General features: G+C 46.1%; 1 protein-coding gene across 3 annotated transcripts in view; it reads right to left on the reverse strand.

Annotated features, from left to right (window-relative positions):
• Window positions 1–16,427, reverse strand: part of AFAP1 (actin filament associated protein 1) — a 149,732-nt gene that overhangs the window by 50,300 nt on the left and 83,005 nt on the right. For all 3 annotated transcript variants that reach the window (XR_003511617.1, XM_027545114.1, XM_027545113.1), the window contains exon 7: window positions 452–547. Coding sequence is in view for 2 of the 3 variants with exons in the window: in XM_027545114.1 (XP_027400915.1) it covers window positions 452–547 (96 nt within the window). In the remaining variant the exon portion in view is untranslated. The remainder of the gene's footprint in view (window positions 1–451; window positions 548–16,427) is intronic.

Genomic DNA, 16,427 nt, shown 5'->3' on the forward strand with positions numbered 1-16,427 from the left:
GGGCTGAGAGGAAGAGCTGGGATTGTGGGTGGTGGGGATGTTGTCAGAACACCATCAGGGAAAGACAGCAGGCGTATCGGGTTGTAACCTGTCTGTGGGGAATAAGCCTCTGGGAAGGGACACTCGGGAAGCACCTGCCGTATTCCAGAAGAACACAGAGCTGCCCGCTGATCGCACGCTGCTGTGTTACAGGCAGTGGCCTGTGACACCTTCACACTCCTTTCCTGCATCTACAGCTGGAGAGGATGAAGACCACGTGGTCAGTGGAGCAGCTGACCTACGCTTCCTACCCGGCAGGCAGAGGCACAGCAGGGGTGCATTGTTTTTTTTTTTTTTTTTTCTTTTTGTTTTTCAACTAGAAATGCTTAAATTCTCAGAGGTGCTGTTAAGACTTTCAGGAAGCCCTAAATCAGCCACAAGGTTAATTCCTGGAAAGCAGCACGCCCCTTACCTTCTCCAGCTCCACCTTGTGCACCGGCGAGCTCGGCGGGGGAGGGCACTCCAGCTCGGCGGGCCCGCTGCAGCCGCTGTAGATCTCTCTGACCACCTGTGGCAAGTGCAGAATGGCAGAGATGCTCACACGAGGGTCGAAGCGGAGGCGAGAGGAGCGGCGGGAAAACCCGAGGGTCGGAGCCATCTGGAGTTAAGTCTCAGGAGGCCAGGCATAAATTTGTTCATTCTCTCACTCATTCATTCTGTCCATGGAGATTCTCCAGGCAAGAATACTGGAAGGGGTTGCCATTTCCTTCTCCTTTGGATCTTTCCCACCCGTGGATTGAACCCAGGTCTCCTGCATTGGCAGGCAGATTCTTTATCGACTGAGTCACCAGGGAAGCCCCACGCATTCACTTATCATTTGCCAAATGTCTAGACCATCCTGAAAACAACAGAGGTTCTGGGATACAGAAGGGAATGATGTACAGGAGAGTCCTGCCCTCATGGGGCTTCCACTCCAGTAAAAGTTAGATATCACAGCAAACTATGAGTATCGCCCAAGAAGTGAAGGTGATGTAAGACAGTCACCAATGCTACAAAGAATAGAAAAGGGTCTTTAACTGGAAGGGGCGGCTGAGTCAGATCAAGGGAGGCCTTCCTAGGATGACATGTGAGATGCAAGCTGAGCTAAAAGGCCAGAGGACGTGGCCACGGGAAGAACCGGTAGAAAAGGCTCCAGGCAGCGGGAACGAGGTGCAAAGTGTAGATGTGAAGAGTTTACGGAAAACCCAGAGTGCCGTGTGGGGAGATGGGCCAGGAGAGGCCAGCGGGACCCCGGGAGCCATTGCTGAGGCTGGTGCTCACGGCTCTAGAGGGGGCACATCTGGGGTGGGGCGGGGGAGATAGAGCAGGGCAGAGATTCGGGGAAGACACACGGTCAGTACACAGGATGGAGCCAAAGGAGGGGAGTGGCTACAAGAGTCCAGCTGCAGTGGACACGAAGCCGGAAGCCAACCAGGACAGCACACTTTCCAGGAGCAGGGAGCAGGAGGAAGGAAGGAAGGAAGCTGAGCAGGACGGCCAGCAAAAGCTGCCTGGAGGAGGAGTGTCTGTAAGAGAGGCGGAGAGACTGCGGGCGGGCATGGCTAGAGGGGACCCCTGAGGAGGGGCTCTGCAGAGCCAGGGGGCGGCTGGGGTCTGGAGAAGCAGGGACGATAAGCACTAAGAGTCTGAGAAGGCGCCTGCGGACCCATCTGCGAGGCAAGCACAGCAGGAGTGGCCAAGTCGCACCCTCTCTGACCTCAGGGTCCTCACTAGCAAACGAAGGTCTGTCAACATGACCTGTCTTGTATTTGCAGTTGAATTAAGAGCCAATGTGACCCTGTATGCAAAATGCCTCAGGCAGCACCTGCGTGTGTACCAACACAGGGAAGACACGGTGGCTGCGGTCACCGCCGACGTCCTCACTGCCACACCCGCCATCCTCACTGCCACACCCGTACTGTTCACGCTGAGCGCTCCGGAAGGGCTCCCAGCTCAGACCCTCAGGTGTGAGGACCACCGTGTGGCACCTACTGCTGACCACAGCCACCCCGCAGCCACCCCTGTCCCGTCCGTCCTCCCTAAGCTCCTGCAAGGTGCTCTGATCACCGAGGACACACAAGAAACCAGACAGACAAGCTCCTGGCCTGGTGCAACGTGCACGCCTGTGAATGAGGAGCTAGCAGGCAGAGCTTTCAAAATGTCTACTATTCTTTTTGGAACTAAGACGCAACCTGAGTTCAACCCAAGTGCCTTCTGAGCAAAAAAAAAGAAAAACAGCAATGCCAGACTCCCAGCTATCTGTATAGGAACTCTGCAACAGGGTCCCAGCAGACACATTCAGATTCCCTCGACTTGCTCTGGGGTTGGGACTGGAGCCAGCAGCTGAGGGGAGGCTGAGACAGCGTCTCCAGCCATCCCGCCGCTCAGCTGCTTTATGAAAAAGCAATGGGGGTGAAATCCGCACCCGAGACTAAAACAGGAAAAAAGAAAGAGAAGAACCCAGAGAGCTCGCCGCTGTTGTTTCCTCGCGAAGTCTCACGTCTGAAAACCGGCACAGGCGCACCAGGCAGGGGACTTGCCCCTCCTGAACGTCTCCGGCGGAAGGCTCCCTCAGTTTGGCTGTTTCGTGCTGCTTCTGCTATCTTTGCGCTGAGTCTTTAGTCCCCCACCTCCTTGCTTATCACGCCTTCAGCTGACAAGGAACAAGCTCTCTTGATCTAAGGGTGAGACTTTTTCTTTCCTCTGGAGAAAGACGACCTGTCTTGTCCTTATGGTTGGATTAAGAGAAAATGTGACCCTGGGTGCTCAGCCAGCGCCTGCACGCGTATTCACCCACACTAAGACGTGACCGCGCTCACCAACGCCAGCATCGCTGCGGCAACGGAAAACTCCTGGGCTCCTGTCCGACAGGAGCTAGGGCTGAATCCCAGCCCAGCCCCACCCACAGTGGGCTCCAGACGCAGAGCAGAGCCTCCTGTGAGCCTTACCCCCCACCTAGAATGTGGGCAAAGCGACGGCCACCACACAGCTCAGCGACACAGCCGGCGTGCGCTCTTCCTCCATCCGAGTGGTACAGACGTGAACGCGTGTCCATTTGTACACACACCCTGAGGGTCTTGAGGGACTCAGTTCACACTAAAAGGCTAAACTCCACAAAGCATAACCTGTAGAAATCTATCCCTGGCAAAAGGTTTTATGCAAAACACAACTGTCTTTTTTTCTTTCTTTTTCTTCCAAAGGTGGAGGATCAACACAGCTCCAGTTAGACCTCAGGGGTCTCCCAGGGAGGTGTGCTCCCCTCTTGGCTGAACAGGACTCACCCTTCCAGGGCGGCCTGGTTCCCACGTGACCAGGAAGCCTGTTCAGACCCTCCTGCATGGGACGCGGTGCAGCTGTCCCTCCATGGGCACAGGCGGCCCGTGCTACACTCAGGGCCCGTTCACGGGCATCGTGAACCCGCTGGTCTGCTTCCTCTATTAAAGCTGGGCTCATTTTCAAAGAAGGGGCTCCGCCTCACTCAGGTTCGCTTTCCCAATGCCTCGTGTGTAACAGCAACTAAAAAAAGAGTTTGTTGAGAGGGAAAAAAAAGAGAAGGGAATGAAGAGATAAACCGGACTTGAAGTTCTCTATGAGAAAAAAAAGGTGTGAATGAAAAACAGAAGGCAAGAGACTAGACCATCACAGGAGGTAAGTAAAGCCTCATGACAGTTTTCCCGGTCCTCCATGCAGATTCCTAAAATCCTCAGGCAGCTGGGAAGTCTTTTTAAAAACAAAAAAGAGACAGAGAGAGCGCGCATCAACTAGAAGCCACGCCTGCATCGCCAACACCGCAGCCTCACTGACTCCCTCCCACTCTCTCCTCGTCCCTGGCCGTCCCCTCCGCTCACCCCTGTCCCATTACCAGGCCCTGTTTCTCCATCAAACAGAGGTCTGAGGAGCCGAGGGGTCTCTGGACCCCTGCAGCCAGGGGCAGTTGCTGAGCCATCGAAGGTAACTCACGGGAGCCTCGCCTGATGAAGCCAGCCCAGAATCTGCGCGCTCACAACACCGCACAGACCAACCGCACCTCTTCTCCTGCCTTCAGTTCCCCTTCCTGAACGTGAACTGTCCCCGCGGAGGGAGCAGATGGAGGCAGCTGTGGTAGGCCAGAGGGGTCCCGGCACCTGGGGCTGCGTGGGATTACCTGTGGCCTCTCAGCATCGCGAAAGTATTTAACAATAGGAATTATTCATGACTACCCTCCCAGGCACAGAGGAAGACACTGCGGAAAAGATCCACGGGCAGAAGCCGGTCTTTGTTTCCACAGATTTCATCAAACCATTGGATTCTTTCAGGTTATAGCTTCATGGAACTTTCTGCTCTGATTGCTATGTACTGCCATGCTGCCCTCGCAGAGTTAATTCAGAAGTTCTAAATAAAGGGTTTATTGACCTATTTTTTTTAATAGCTGCAAAGGAGGTTTTTATATTAATATACTTCTTCGGAAACAGCCACGTTTAGAGAGAAGTTCAATAAGTATTTAAGGGAACTGGATCCAAATTCAGTGTTACAAATCCTTCAAAAAAAGAAAAACAAATTGTTATATGTTCTGTGGTATTTTTGTTTGCTTTTAACTTGAACCCTCATCTTCAGAAACACAATCTCTGCACATTTTTGTAGGAAACCTGACCACTCCATTTCTGGGAATATTGGCTCTTGTATTCTGACTGACCCCTACAAGATGGCTCATGTTTTCAACATCTGTACACACACACACACACACACAAATTTAACTTTGGCAAGAGTTGTTGGTAATGGAAGTTGCAGACCGAAAGGAGAGAAACAGATTTGGCAGCTACCCTTGAAGAAGTTTCTGTCAAGTCATGTCCTGGCCAAACGCAGGCCCGGCTTCTCATTCCTGACAGAGGGGTGTGCAGGCCCGGCTTCTCATTCCTGACAGAGGGGTGTGCAGGCCCGGCTTCTCATTCCTGACAGAGGGGTGTGCAGGCCCGGCTTCTCATTCCTGGCAGAGGGGTGTGCAGGCCCGGCTTCTCATTCCTGGCAGAGGGGTGTGCAGGCCCGGCTTCTCATTCCTGGCAGAGGGGTGTGTGTGATGTACTAAAAAGACATTTCACTGCTGCACTGAAGCCATCTTTCAAAATACTAAAGGCCTGGGATGAAAGGTTTAGGGCACGATGGGAGAATAGGAGTTTATATTAATAAGGGAAATTGACATTTGTTTTATAAAGTAATTCAAGTAAGAGAGTTCTTAGAGCTTTCCACGCAAGGAATCCTAAGAGGTGATGCCAATAAATCATATATTTAAACTGTTTAATATAATTCTAAGGGGGCATTTATATACCTTTTCCATGCTAGCTTTTTGATCATTCTGATCAGCATTACTTCCACTTGACAGATAAATGGGAAAATTGCATGACCGAAAATATCATAATGAGTTAAAGGCATTCTTAGAACACACTCCAGATTTCCAGGCTTTCCACTCACTCTTCTGTCGTTCTAACCGGCTGTCATCAAGATTAACACGCACTGTTCCTTGTACGACAGTTCTTTTAAGGAAAAAACATCTGGTTCAAGCACAGAGATGTGGCCTTGACAAGGTGATATTAAAAACTAGGATGACGGCACTGAGTTTTTTACACATAAAAACATGATTTCAAAGTTTTTAATCATTTAGAAAAACAGAGAACCATGCTGGAACCCACATGATAGCGGATTTCAAGGCTCTCTCTACAGATGCAACAAGCAAGACGCCGTGGCACCAACCTGTGGACACACAAACAGACTAAGGAGACAGCACACGGAGCCCAATAAGGGCTCGCACACGCACGAGCAGTGCGTCCCCAGTCTCGGAAGCTGGTGTCTCAGTGGTTTAAGACAACTGACTATACATATGTAAGAAGGTGGATCTTGACTCCCACATCTCATCCTGTACATGAGAACCAAAACGTAGGAATCAGAGACCTAAACAGACAGAGCCAGAAAACTTCTGGAAGAAAACACAGGTTCTATCGCGACGACTTGGGATAGGCTAAAATTTCGGGGGCAGGATGCAAAAGGCACTGACTATTACCAGTGAAAAAAGGATTTACCCGGTGGCTCAGTGGTAAAGAATCACCTGCCAACGCAGGAGACACAAGAGATGCAGGTTTGATTCCTGGGTAGGGAAGGTCCCCTGCAGAAGGACATGGCAACCCACCCCAGGATTCTTGCCTGGGAATTCCCATGGACAGAGGAGTCTGGCACGATACTGTTGGACAAAGAGTCGGACGTGACTTAGCAAATAAACAAGAAGCAACAACAGAAGTAAAGACGTGATATGGCGGATTTCAGATTTAACAAGTTCTATTCATCAAAAAGGTACCATTAGGGAAGATTGTTAATCTACAGATTAATCAGAGAGCAATTCTTTAAGCAAGAAACAACTGAAAGAGCGACATTTCAGGTTTTAACTCCCAGTAAAAGACTAATAGAGTTTTGCCAAGAAAATGCACTGGTCATAACAAACACCCTCTTCCAACAACACAAGAGAAGACTCTATACATGGACATCACCAGATGGTCAACATCGAAATCAGATTGATTATATTCTTTGCAGCCAAAGATGGAGAAGCTCTATACACTCAGCAAAAACAAGACCAGGAGCTGACTGTGGCTCAGATCATGAACTCCTTATTGCCAAATTCAGACTGAAATTGAAGAAAGTAGGGAAAACCACTAGACCATTCAGGTATGACCTAAATCAAGTCCCTTATGATTATACAGTGGAAGTGAGAAATAGATATAAGGGCCTAGATCTGATAGATAGAGTGCCTGATGAACTATGGAATGAGGTTTGTGACACTGTACAGGAGATAGGGATCAAGACCATCCCCATGGACAAGAAATGCAAGAAAGCAAAATGGCTGTCTGGGGAGGCCTTACAAATAGCTGTGAAAAGAAGAGAAATGAAAAGCAAAGGAGAAAAGGAAAGATATAAGCATCTGAATGCAGAGTTCCAAAGAATAGCAAGGAGAGTTAAGAAAGCCTTCCTCAGCAAACAATGCAAAGAAATAGAGGACAACAACAGAATGGGAAAGACTAGAGATCTCTTCAAGAAAATAAGAGATACCAAGGAGACACTTCATGCAAAGATGGGCTCGATAAAGGACAGAAATGGTATGGACCTAACAGAAGCAGAAGATATTAAGAAGAGGTGGAAAGAATACACAGAAGAACTGTACAAAAAAGATCTTCATGACCCAGATAATCACGATGGTGTGATCACTGACCTAGAGCCAGACATCCTGGAATGTGAAGTCAAGTGGGCCTTAGAAAGCATCACTATGAACAAAGCTAGTGGAGGTGATGGAACTCCAGTTGAGCTATTCCAAATCCTGAAAGATGATGTTGTGAAACTGCTGCACTCAATATGCCAGCAAATTTGGAAAACTCAGCAGTGGCCACAGGACTGGAAAAGGTCCGTTTTCATTCCAATCCCAAAGAAAGGCAATGCCAAAGAATGCTCAAACTACTGCACAATTGCATTCATCTCACACGCTAGTAAAGTAATGCTCAAAATTCTCCAAGCCAGGCTTCAGCAATATGTGAACAATGAACTTCCTGATGTTCAAGCTGGTTTTAGAAAAGGCAGAGGAACCAGAGATCAAACTGCCAACATCCGCTGGATCATGGAAAAAGCAAGAGAGTTCCAGAAAAACATCTATTTCTGCTGTATTGACTATGCCAAAGCCTTTGACTGTGTGGATCACAATAAACTGTGGAAAATTCTGAAAGAGATGGGAATACCAGACCACCTGATCTGCCTCTTGAGAAACCTGTATGCAGGTCAGGAAGCAACAGTTAGAACTGGACATGGAACAACAGACTGGTTCCAAATAGGAGAAGGAGTATGTCAAGGCTGTATATTGTCACCCTGCTTATTTAACTTATATGCAGAGTACATCATGAGAAACGCTGGAGTGGAAGAAACACAAGCTGGAATCAAGATTGCTGGGAGAAATATCAATAACCTCAGATATGCAGATGACACCACCCTAATGGCAGAAAGTGAAGAGGAACTAAAAAGCCTCTTGATGAAAGTGAAAGTGGAGAGTGAAAAAGTTGGCTTAAAGCTCAACATTCAGAAAACGAAGATCATGGCATCCGGTCCCATCACTTCATAGGAAATAGATGGGGAAACAGTGGAAACAGTGTCAGACTTTATTTTTTTGGGGCTCCAAAATCACTGCAGATGGTGACTGCAGCCATGAAATTAAAAGACGCTTACTCCTTGGAAGGAAAGTTATGACCAACCTAGATAGCATATTCAAAAGCAGAGACATTACTTTGCCAACAAAGGTCCGTCTAGTCAAGGCTATGGTTTTTCCTGTGGTCATGTATGGATGTGAGAGTTGGACTGTGAAGAAGGCTGAGCATCAAAGAATTGATGCTTTTGAACTGTGGTGTTGGAGAAGACTCTTGAGAGTCCCTTGAACTGTAAGGAGATCCAACCAGTCCATTCTGAAGGAGATCAGCCCTGGGATTTCTTTGGAAGGAATGATGCTAAAGCTGAAACTCCAGTACTTTGGCCACCTCATGTGAAGAGTTGACTCATTGGAAAAGACTCTGATGCTGGGAGGGATTGGGGGCAGGAGGAGAAGGGGACGACAGAGGATGAGATGGCTGGATGGCATCACTGACTCGATGGACGTGAGTCTGGTTGAACTCCGGGAGTTGGTGATGGACAGGGAGGCCTGGCGTGCTGCGATTCATGGGGTCACAAAGAGTCGGACACAACTGAGCGACTGAACTGAACTGAACTGAGATACAGCCATTTAAATTCTGCATGTAACAAAGAACACAGCCTCAAAAATATTAAGCAAAAACTGAAGGAAATAATAAAGACAAATAGATAAATTCATAATCAAACTGGTAGATATTCCCACATCTCTCCCTTGGAATAACTCATAAAAAATAAATTAGTAAGGATGTAGGAGATCTTCACATGACAATTCATGACTGATCAAATAACCATCTACAGAAGAGTACACCCAGCAAATGTATAATACATGCCCCTTACAAGCAGACAAAGAATGCATACCGAAACTGACCACATGCTGAGCAGTAAGTCAAGTCTACAAAATGTCTACTTTGTGAAACCATATAAAGTTCTGGGACTAGTGTGGAATTAAACTAGAAATTTAAAACAATCAGATAAATTTTTTAAAAAATCACTCAATACTTGGAAGCTCAGCTATATATTCCCAAATAAACCATTACTAAAAAGGGGACTCACAAGAGAAATTAGAAAATATTTTAAATTAAATGATAAAAAACACAAAAAAATCAGAATAAAGGATGTAGCTAAAATTGTGCTTAGACGGAAATGCATAGCTTTAAATAAATAAATAAATAAATAAATATATATATATATATATATATATATGAAGGAGAACAATTAATTATCTAAGTATACAATTCAAGAAACTTGGATAATTGTAGAAAATTAAGCCAAAACAAAGTGAAAGAAGAGAACTTAATAAAATAGACAGCAATGGTACCATAGAGAAACATCAACAGTGGAAAAATTGGGGGTTTTTCTGAAAGAACTAATAAAATGGATAAACTTCTGGCAAGACTGATGAATAAAAACACAGCACAGGGTCTCCTGACCTCTGTTGCCACAAAAAAGGCACACAAGCCATCACTCTCAGTTTGACAAAGCAGTGTGGATAATGTTTCCTAAAAAAAATTGTAGCATTTTTTTAATTCATTAAAGCATTAAGGATACAAAGAAGCCTAAGTGAGATAAGTTCTCAAAAGTGAAGAGTCCTTCTTAAGAAGGAAGTGACCCCAGCTGCCTCACAAATGGCAGAACAGCAGGAGGAGGGGACCTACCACAGGGAGGTGGAGGAGAAACCAGAAAATTTCTAGCAGCCACATGACTGAGTGAAGTGAAAGTCGCTCAGTCGTGTCTGACTCTTTGTGACTCCATGGCCTATACAGTCCATGGGATTCAGAGTACTGGAGTGGGTTGCCATGCCTTCCTCCAGGGGATCTTCCCAACCCAGGGATCGAAGCCAGGTCTCCTGCACCGCAGGCGGATTCTTTACCAGCTGAGCCGCCAGGGAAGGGCCAGCAGCCACATGAAGGCTGGCATAACCGTTTAAAACTCAAGGTGATGCAGTGACGGAACAAGTCTATACCCACCTCCACCTCCTTCCCTTGCTTCTGTACTGAGTGCGTAAGAACAGCCCAGAAGGCTAGAGCCAAAGAAGCTGAGTTCAGGGATGTCCCCCAAGACACACGGGACTTTGGCCAAGTGCAAGGCAGCTGCTTCACAGCAGCAGTGAAGACGATCCCCTCCTCCAGAGAGACCTGGGCTCTCCCAGAGTGCAAGGCAGCCAACCTGCAAAAGCTAGAGACACACCAGGACAGAAAGATTCCTCCCAAGGCATGGGAGGCCAGAGGCCCAACTGCAGAACGGAGAGGAGACCCCAGCAAACCAAAGAGCTAGCCTTCGTCAAGCCAAAAAGGAAAACAGAGTGGTCCAGAACACTGCCCTGTGTTTGTAGCACACAGAGGGCTCCAGACTCCCACGACAGCTCAGAACCTGAGGCACGCTGATGGAAAATTCCAGAACCAGCCCTGAAAACATGTGACAACAGTAGCAACGTGAGTCAAAGTTAAGCTGCAGCCCAGTCCAGATCTGCCGCCACTGCAGGTGGGACTGAGGCAGCCCACCTACAAGCAGCTAACAGGAGAAGGGACACACCCTTTTCTGGAGGAAATAGTATTTGCTTACGTCTCTGCTGTTCTTTTACACAAAGCACATGAAATAGGATGTAAACTCAAGAGATAAATTCAATACGAGTAGTCCTAGAGATGAATCAAACATTAAAATTACAAGAGACTTTAAAATAACTATGATAGGAAGTCAAAAGAGATCATGAAAAAGGTATACAACATGTGTGAAGAGATAGGGAATTTCAGAAGAGAGATGAAAACTATTTTTTTTTTAAAGAAAAATGCTAGAAATGAAAAATGGGACGTTACAAAAGAATAATTCATGAGATGGGCTTAAAAGCACACTAGACACAGAGGAGGAAAGGACCGGTAAACTCGAGGAGAGGTAAAGCTAAATACCCACCCAAAAGTACACGGGAGAATGAAGAGAATAGAACAGAGTATCCAAAAATCCCTGGGCTATTCCCAGTGACCTAACACATACTAGAGGAGGAGAGAAAAAAATGAGGCAGAAAAACACTTGAAGAGACATAGCCCCAAATGGTGAAAAACTGCTGAAAGACCTCAACCCACAGAACAACAAAAAAGCTCAAACACTGAGAAAGGTAAAAACCTATAGAGCTATACCCAGACACATCATCGTCAACTGATAAAAAGCAAAGATCAAACAAATCTTAAAAGAAGTCACAGGAAAAAAAGACACATCACACTCAAAGGTACAATCGATACAAGTGGTGGCTAACTTCCCACAAAGAGTTAACGTGAAATAAAGATGTTTCCAGTCAAAGCTGAAAGGAGTTGTTTTAGGAAGGTCTGCTCTGTTAGAAATAACTGCAATTTAGTAATTTCTTTAGAGTGAAAATGAAGACACTAACACGGAGGCCCTACCTCAAAAAGAAATAAAGAAAGGGGAGATCCTGGGTGAACAAAAGACTTTTCTTTTTTCCATTTTTTTTAATGCTACATTTTTCAACTTTTTATTTTACTTTTCATTTTTTTAAATCTCTATTGATGTGAACAGCTGACTCACTGGAAAAGACACTGATGCTGGGAAAGACTGAAGGCAAAAAGAGAAGAGGGCAGCAGAGGATGAGATGGTGGGATGGCATCACCGATTCAATGGACACGAACTCGGGCAAACTCCGGGAGATTGTGAGGGACAGGGAGGCACGGCGTGCTGCAGTCCATGGGGTCACAAGCTGGATACGACATACAGACTGAACCACAACAAATGAATTTCTTACAATATTGCGTCTGTTGCTTGTTTTGGATTTTTGACTGAAAGGCATGTGGGATGATCTTAGCTTCCTGACCAGGGATTGAACCCACACCCACTGCATTGGAAGGTAGTCTTAACCACCGGACCACGAGGAAGTCCTGAAAGACCTTCGTTAAAGGACATACAGGATGGGGTTCTCTGAGGTGACGTATACAAGAAACCATGTCGTGATTCTCCTTGAGAACTCTGGCAAAACCACGATACTCTCATAGCACATTAAATCATGGTGAAAACTCTTCTCAACTATATTCCTCTAAAGCAGCCGGAGATCAGGAGATGCTGTAAGAACAGGACAATGCTGCCCAGCAGGGAGTGGGGGAAAAGAGCAAGAAAAGGGTGGATGAAATTGACACCAAATGTATACCAAAGTCAGCACTAGAACTCTCACGGATTCTCATCAGAAAAGGTCAGTGGTGTCTACAGTGCAGACAACTTCCTCTGAACATTCTCTCTGGGGACTTCCCTGGTGGTCCAGTGGCTAAGACTTCATGCTCCCAACACAGGGGGCCATCCTTGCTCAAGGAACTAGATCCCACATGCCACAATTCAGAGTTCACATGCCACAGCTAAAAAAAGATCTTGCACGCGGCAACCAAGATCCAGAGTAGGCAAATTTTTTAAAAAGTTATCTTTGGTATAAACTATTTCAGGACTGTTTGGGATGTTTATTAGTTTATTTTGCAATAGGGGATGTGGCAGATGATTGGCACATGGTGTCCCGTCTGAGGGTACACGGGACGATAGTGCTTCCCGGCCTCCCTGCAGGTCTGGACAAAGGAGGGCAGAAGGAAGGGAGGTGGACACTTGCAGCTCTGGCCTCGGAAGACATCCTCTGTCATCCTGACTTCCAACCTGACGTCAGCAGGAGCTTGTAAATTGATTAACATCACCACCAATAGCAGCTCGCACGTACATACGTGCTCATACAGGCGAGGTGCTCTTCTAAATGCTTTAGGTCTTAATGTTGGTGGCTCAGACAGTAAAGAATCTGCCTGCAATGCAAGAGACCTGGGGTTCAATCCCTGGGTTGAGAAGATCCCCTGGAGAAGGGAATGGCAAGCTACTCCAGTGTGCTTGCCTGGAGAATTCCGTGGACAGAGGCTATAGTCCATGGGGTCACAAAGAGTCAGACTAACACTTTCATTTTCATATGGCTGTATCCTCACCACAACTCCAAAGGAAATACTCCTTTCCACCCCTCTCATTTCATAGATGAGAAAACTCTATGTTTTGAGAAGTCAAGTAGCTCATCTGAGACATTCAGCAAGAGGCTTCTGGAGCTGAGATCACAACTCTGGGTCAGGCTCCAGTCAGCCCTCTAGTGACATGCTCTCTACGCAGGACTAGCTCACCTCCTTCTCCCTCCTGCCTTTTTTATATTTATTATGATGAATTTCAGAAGCAATTATAAGAACCAAGTAAAACTTTGGGAAAATGGCTATGGTATGCTATTTACCTTCACAGCCTACCTGACTGAGAGCTTACTTGTGCTCTCAAACCCTGCTTCTTCCATGAGAACTTCTATCCAAGTAGCAGGCTGAGCTAGAGCTGTGGCTACCAAACCTGGCTTGGCCTCCGGAATCGGGAGTTTCCTTAAAAAGAGATTTCTGAGCAGGATATCTACAAAGAGGCCCAAGGACATAAACAGTTCACAGAAACCGTAACACAGCCGTAGGCTCTTAAACTCTACAAAAAAATGCTCCATGCCATTCGTAAGGCAATAAGTGCAGATTAAAAGTAGATGAGATATCATTTTCCCCTCCCAGGCTGGCAAAAATTCAAAGGCTGGTAACATGCTCTGCTGGCAAGACAGTGCGGAAAGAGGCACACACGTACTGCTTGTGGGAAGCTGAACCGGTAAACCTGCTATGAAGAGTGGCTCATCTGTATCTCAAAATTACAAATGCTTGTAACCTTCATACAGATAATTACTCTCTTTGGAAATTTAGCCTACAGACTAGCAGAGGTGTGAGATGCTGTGGACACAGGATAAATATTACAGAACTCTGTCACATCAAAAGACGACAACAATCCAATATCCATAAATAGGAGGCAGATTTTTTTTAAGCATATTCTGTTTATAAAGTGAAATGCTATGTAGTGTAAGAGAGAAAAAAGGAAGTGTTCTATTCTTTAATTTGGAAAAAAATCTCAAAATTATTTAGGGGGGAAAAAAGACTAGGTGCAGAATACACCCTTTTTATGAGGGTGGGAGGATGGGAACTGAAATCTGCAATTCTATTTGCTTGCATACGGACAAAGAAACTCTGAAAGGACACACACGAAATGACTCCTCTCACACATCACTGGAGGAGGCTCAGTTACACACAGGAGCCTGGAAAACAACCTGCCCAGCTCCAGTAACGGTGAAGATAAGCACATGCCAAACGCAGCAATTCCAATAGATGGTCCCCATCCTGGAGAAACCAGGACACCCACACCAGGGGACACGCCTGAGGACATGCACTGAACACGGCCCAAGATAGCGAGAGTGTGCAAACAAACAGCTGAGTGAAGAAAGCTGGTGGAGAGACACGTGCAGGCTGGAGCCATTTACGCAGAAAGTTTACACATGAAAAATAAGATTGCCCCTCATTTATGAGTATATACATGTGTAAGTAAAAAGTATTCCTAAAACATATCTAGATAATAATAATAAAGACCAAATTCTAAATAAAAGTTATCTTGGAAGAGGGAGAGAGAATTAATAGGGGAGGCATGTTTCAGGTATACCGGTGGCTTTGGGGGTCTTAAAAAGGTTGACGACATAAACTAAAAAAAAAAACATTCTTAGGCACCAAAATCATTAGAAATCTCTGTTTTAAATTCCAGATGATTCTGAAAAGGCAGCCAATCTAAAGACAATATCTGGATGAAACTAAACTAAAACATCCCAGATCGCTGCTGCTAAGTTGCTTCAGTCGTGTCTGACTCTGTGCGACCCCATAGACGGCAGCCCACCAGGCTCCCACGTCCCTGGGATTCTCCAGGCAAGAACACTGGAGTGGGTTGCCCTCGCCTTCTCCATCCCAGATCGCTGCTGGTTTTAAAAAATTCAAATTTTGTATCTGCTTAAAACTAGTTTTGTCATCTGACTTTCATTTCTAATCAAGACTTCGTAGGTTCCTGTATTATAACATGCAATGAGAGGGAAGCACAACATTAAATGGAGTAATTAAGGTAAACCCTTCAGGAAAAGGTAAGTTACCACGTGTTTACTTCTTTCTAAAGAAACATGAGCAAATGCTAAAAAGTCCTTGCAATGCAACTTCCACTGACAGAGTCATCACTGCAGTTGGCTAAGTGCCCCTGAACTGTATTTCACTTTGCTGACATAGATGTAAGACTGTTTCACTCCATTAGCACCTGACTTCTTAAAAAGTTTTGTCTTCAGTTGCGTGTTTGTGAGCAGCACTGTCAGCTCAATATTATTTCCCGATGAAGTGGTAAAACCCAGTGAACTCTACGTGATTTCACACCAGACCAGTGTGACTAAGAAGGGAGCTACGACTCGGTGCACATTAAATAGTCAACAAACTGTGAGAACAGACTGAAAAGAAGAAAGCTTGGGTTTCAGAGCGTCCTTTCTCGGTTCTCCCCTAAGAAACAGGTAAACACAGAGATGCAGAAGGCCAGATACAGTAACCAGGTGAAGAAAACAGAATCAAAATTAGGCTTTTCATATATTTCCTCATTCTTTCCCTCCTTAATGAAGGAATGGTGCTAAGAACCCGGAAGTCAGGAATAAAAAAAGAAAATGGCAAATTGTCAGACGGCCCAGCAGAATGAAGATGAACATGAAGTCAGGAAATTCTGAAGTCCACTCCTGGCTCCATCACAGGTTGGCTGGTGTGCCATTGTGTCTACCTGGGACTCAGTACCTCACCTGTAAAATGAAATGGCTAATAGTAACAACCTTTTTGGGCAGCTTTGTTGACGATGGAAAAGTACTTTGGTAACACCAGGGGTTGACACGTGACATATGAGGTTCTGTGTCTGGAAGGCGACGCAAACTCAGCAGCCGGAACTCTCGATCACAGGACTCCCATTAAAAAAAACAAATGCTCTGCTCCATCTCCCAAATTACAGACATGCGAAAAGCCACATCTATGTGCTCTGCCCCAGCAGAAATGATCACTGTTGTCATTGCAGAGTCTGGCCTTATGCTTTTCCAGGGGAGGAGAGGGAAGTAGGGCTCTGGGTTTAATGGGCGCTGGCATCTTATTACAAAAGCCGCGTTATAAACTGTCTCATCAAGCTTTCCCAGCCCGCCCCAGTCCTTTTCTTCATAGCAAGTACTATCAGGCAGTGACGGACTCGAAGGTGTGGACCAACCCCCGGTAAAGACCGTCAGGAAAGCAGATGAAATACACACAGCCTCTTCCTAAAAGCAGAGAACAGCTATGAGCACAGTGTGGAATTACCCGGCCGTGATCCAGAGGTAG

Source organism: Bos indicus x Bos taurus, chromosome 6 (assembly GCF_003369695.1).
Source record: "Bos indicus x Bos taurus breed Angus x Brahman F1 hybrid chromosome 6, Bos_hybrid_MaternalHap_v2.0, whole genome shotgun sequence".
In the NCBI taxonomy this organism is placed as follows: domain Eukaryota; kingdom Metazoa; phylum Chordata; class Mammalia; order Artiodactyla; family Bovidae; genus Bos; species Bos indicus x Bos taurus.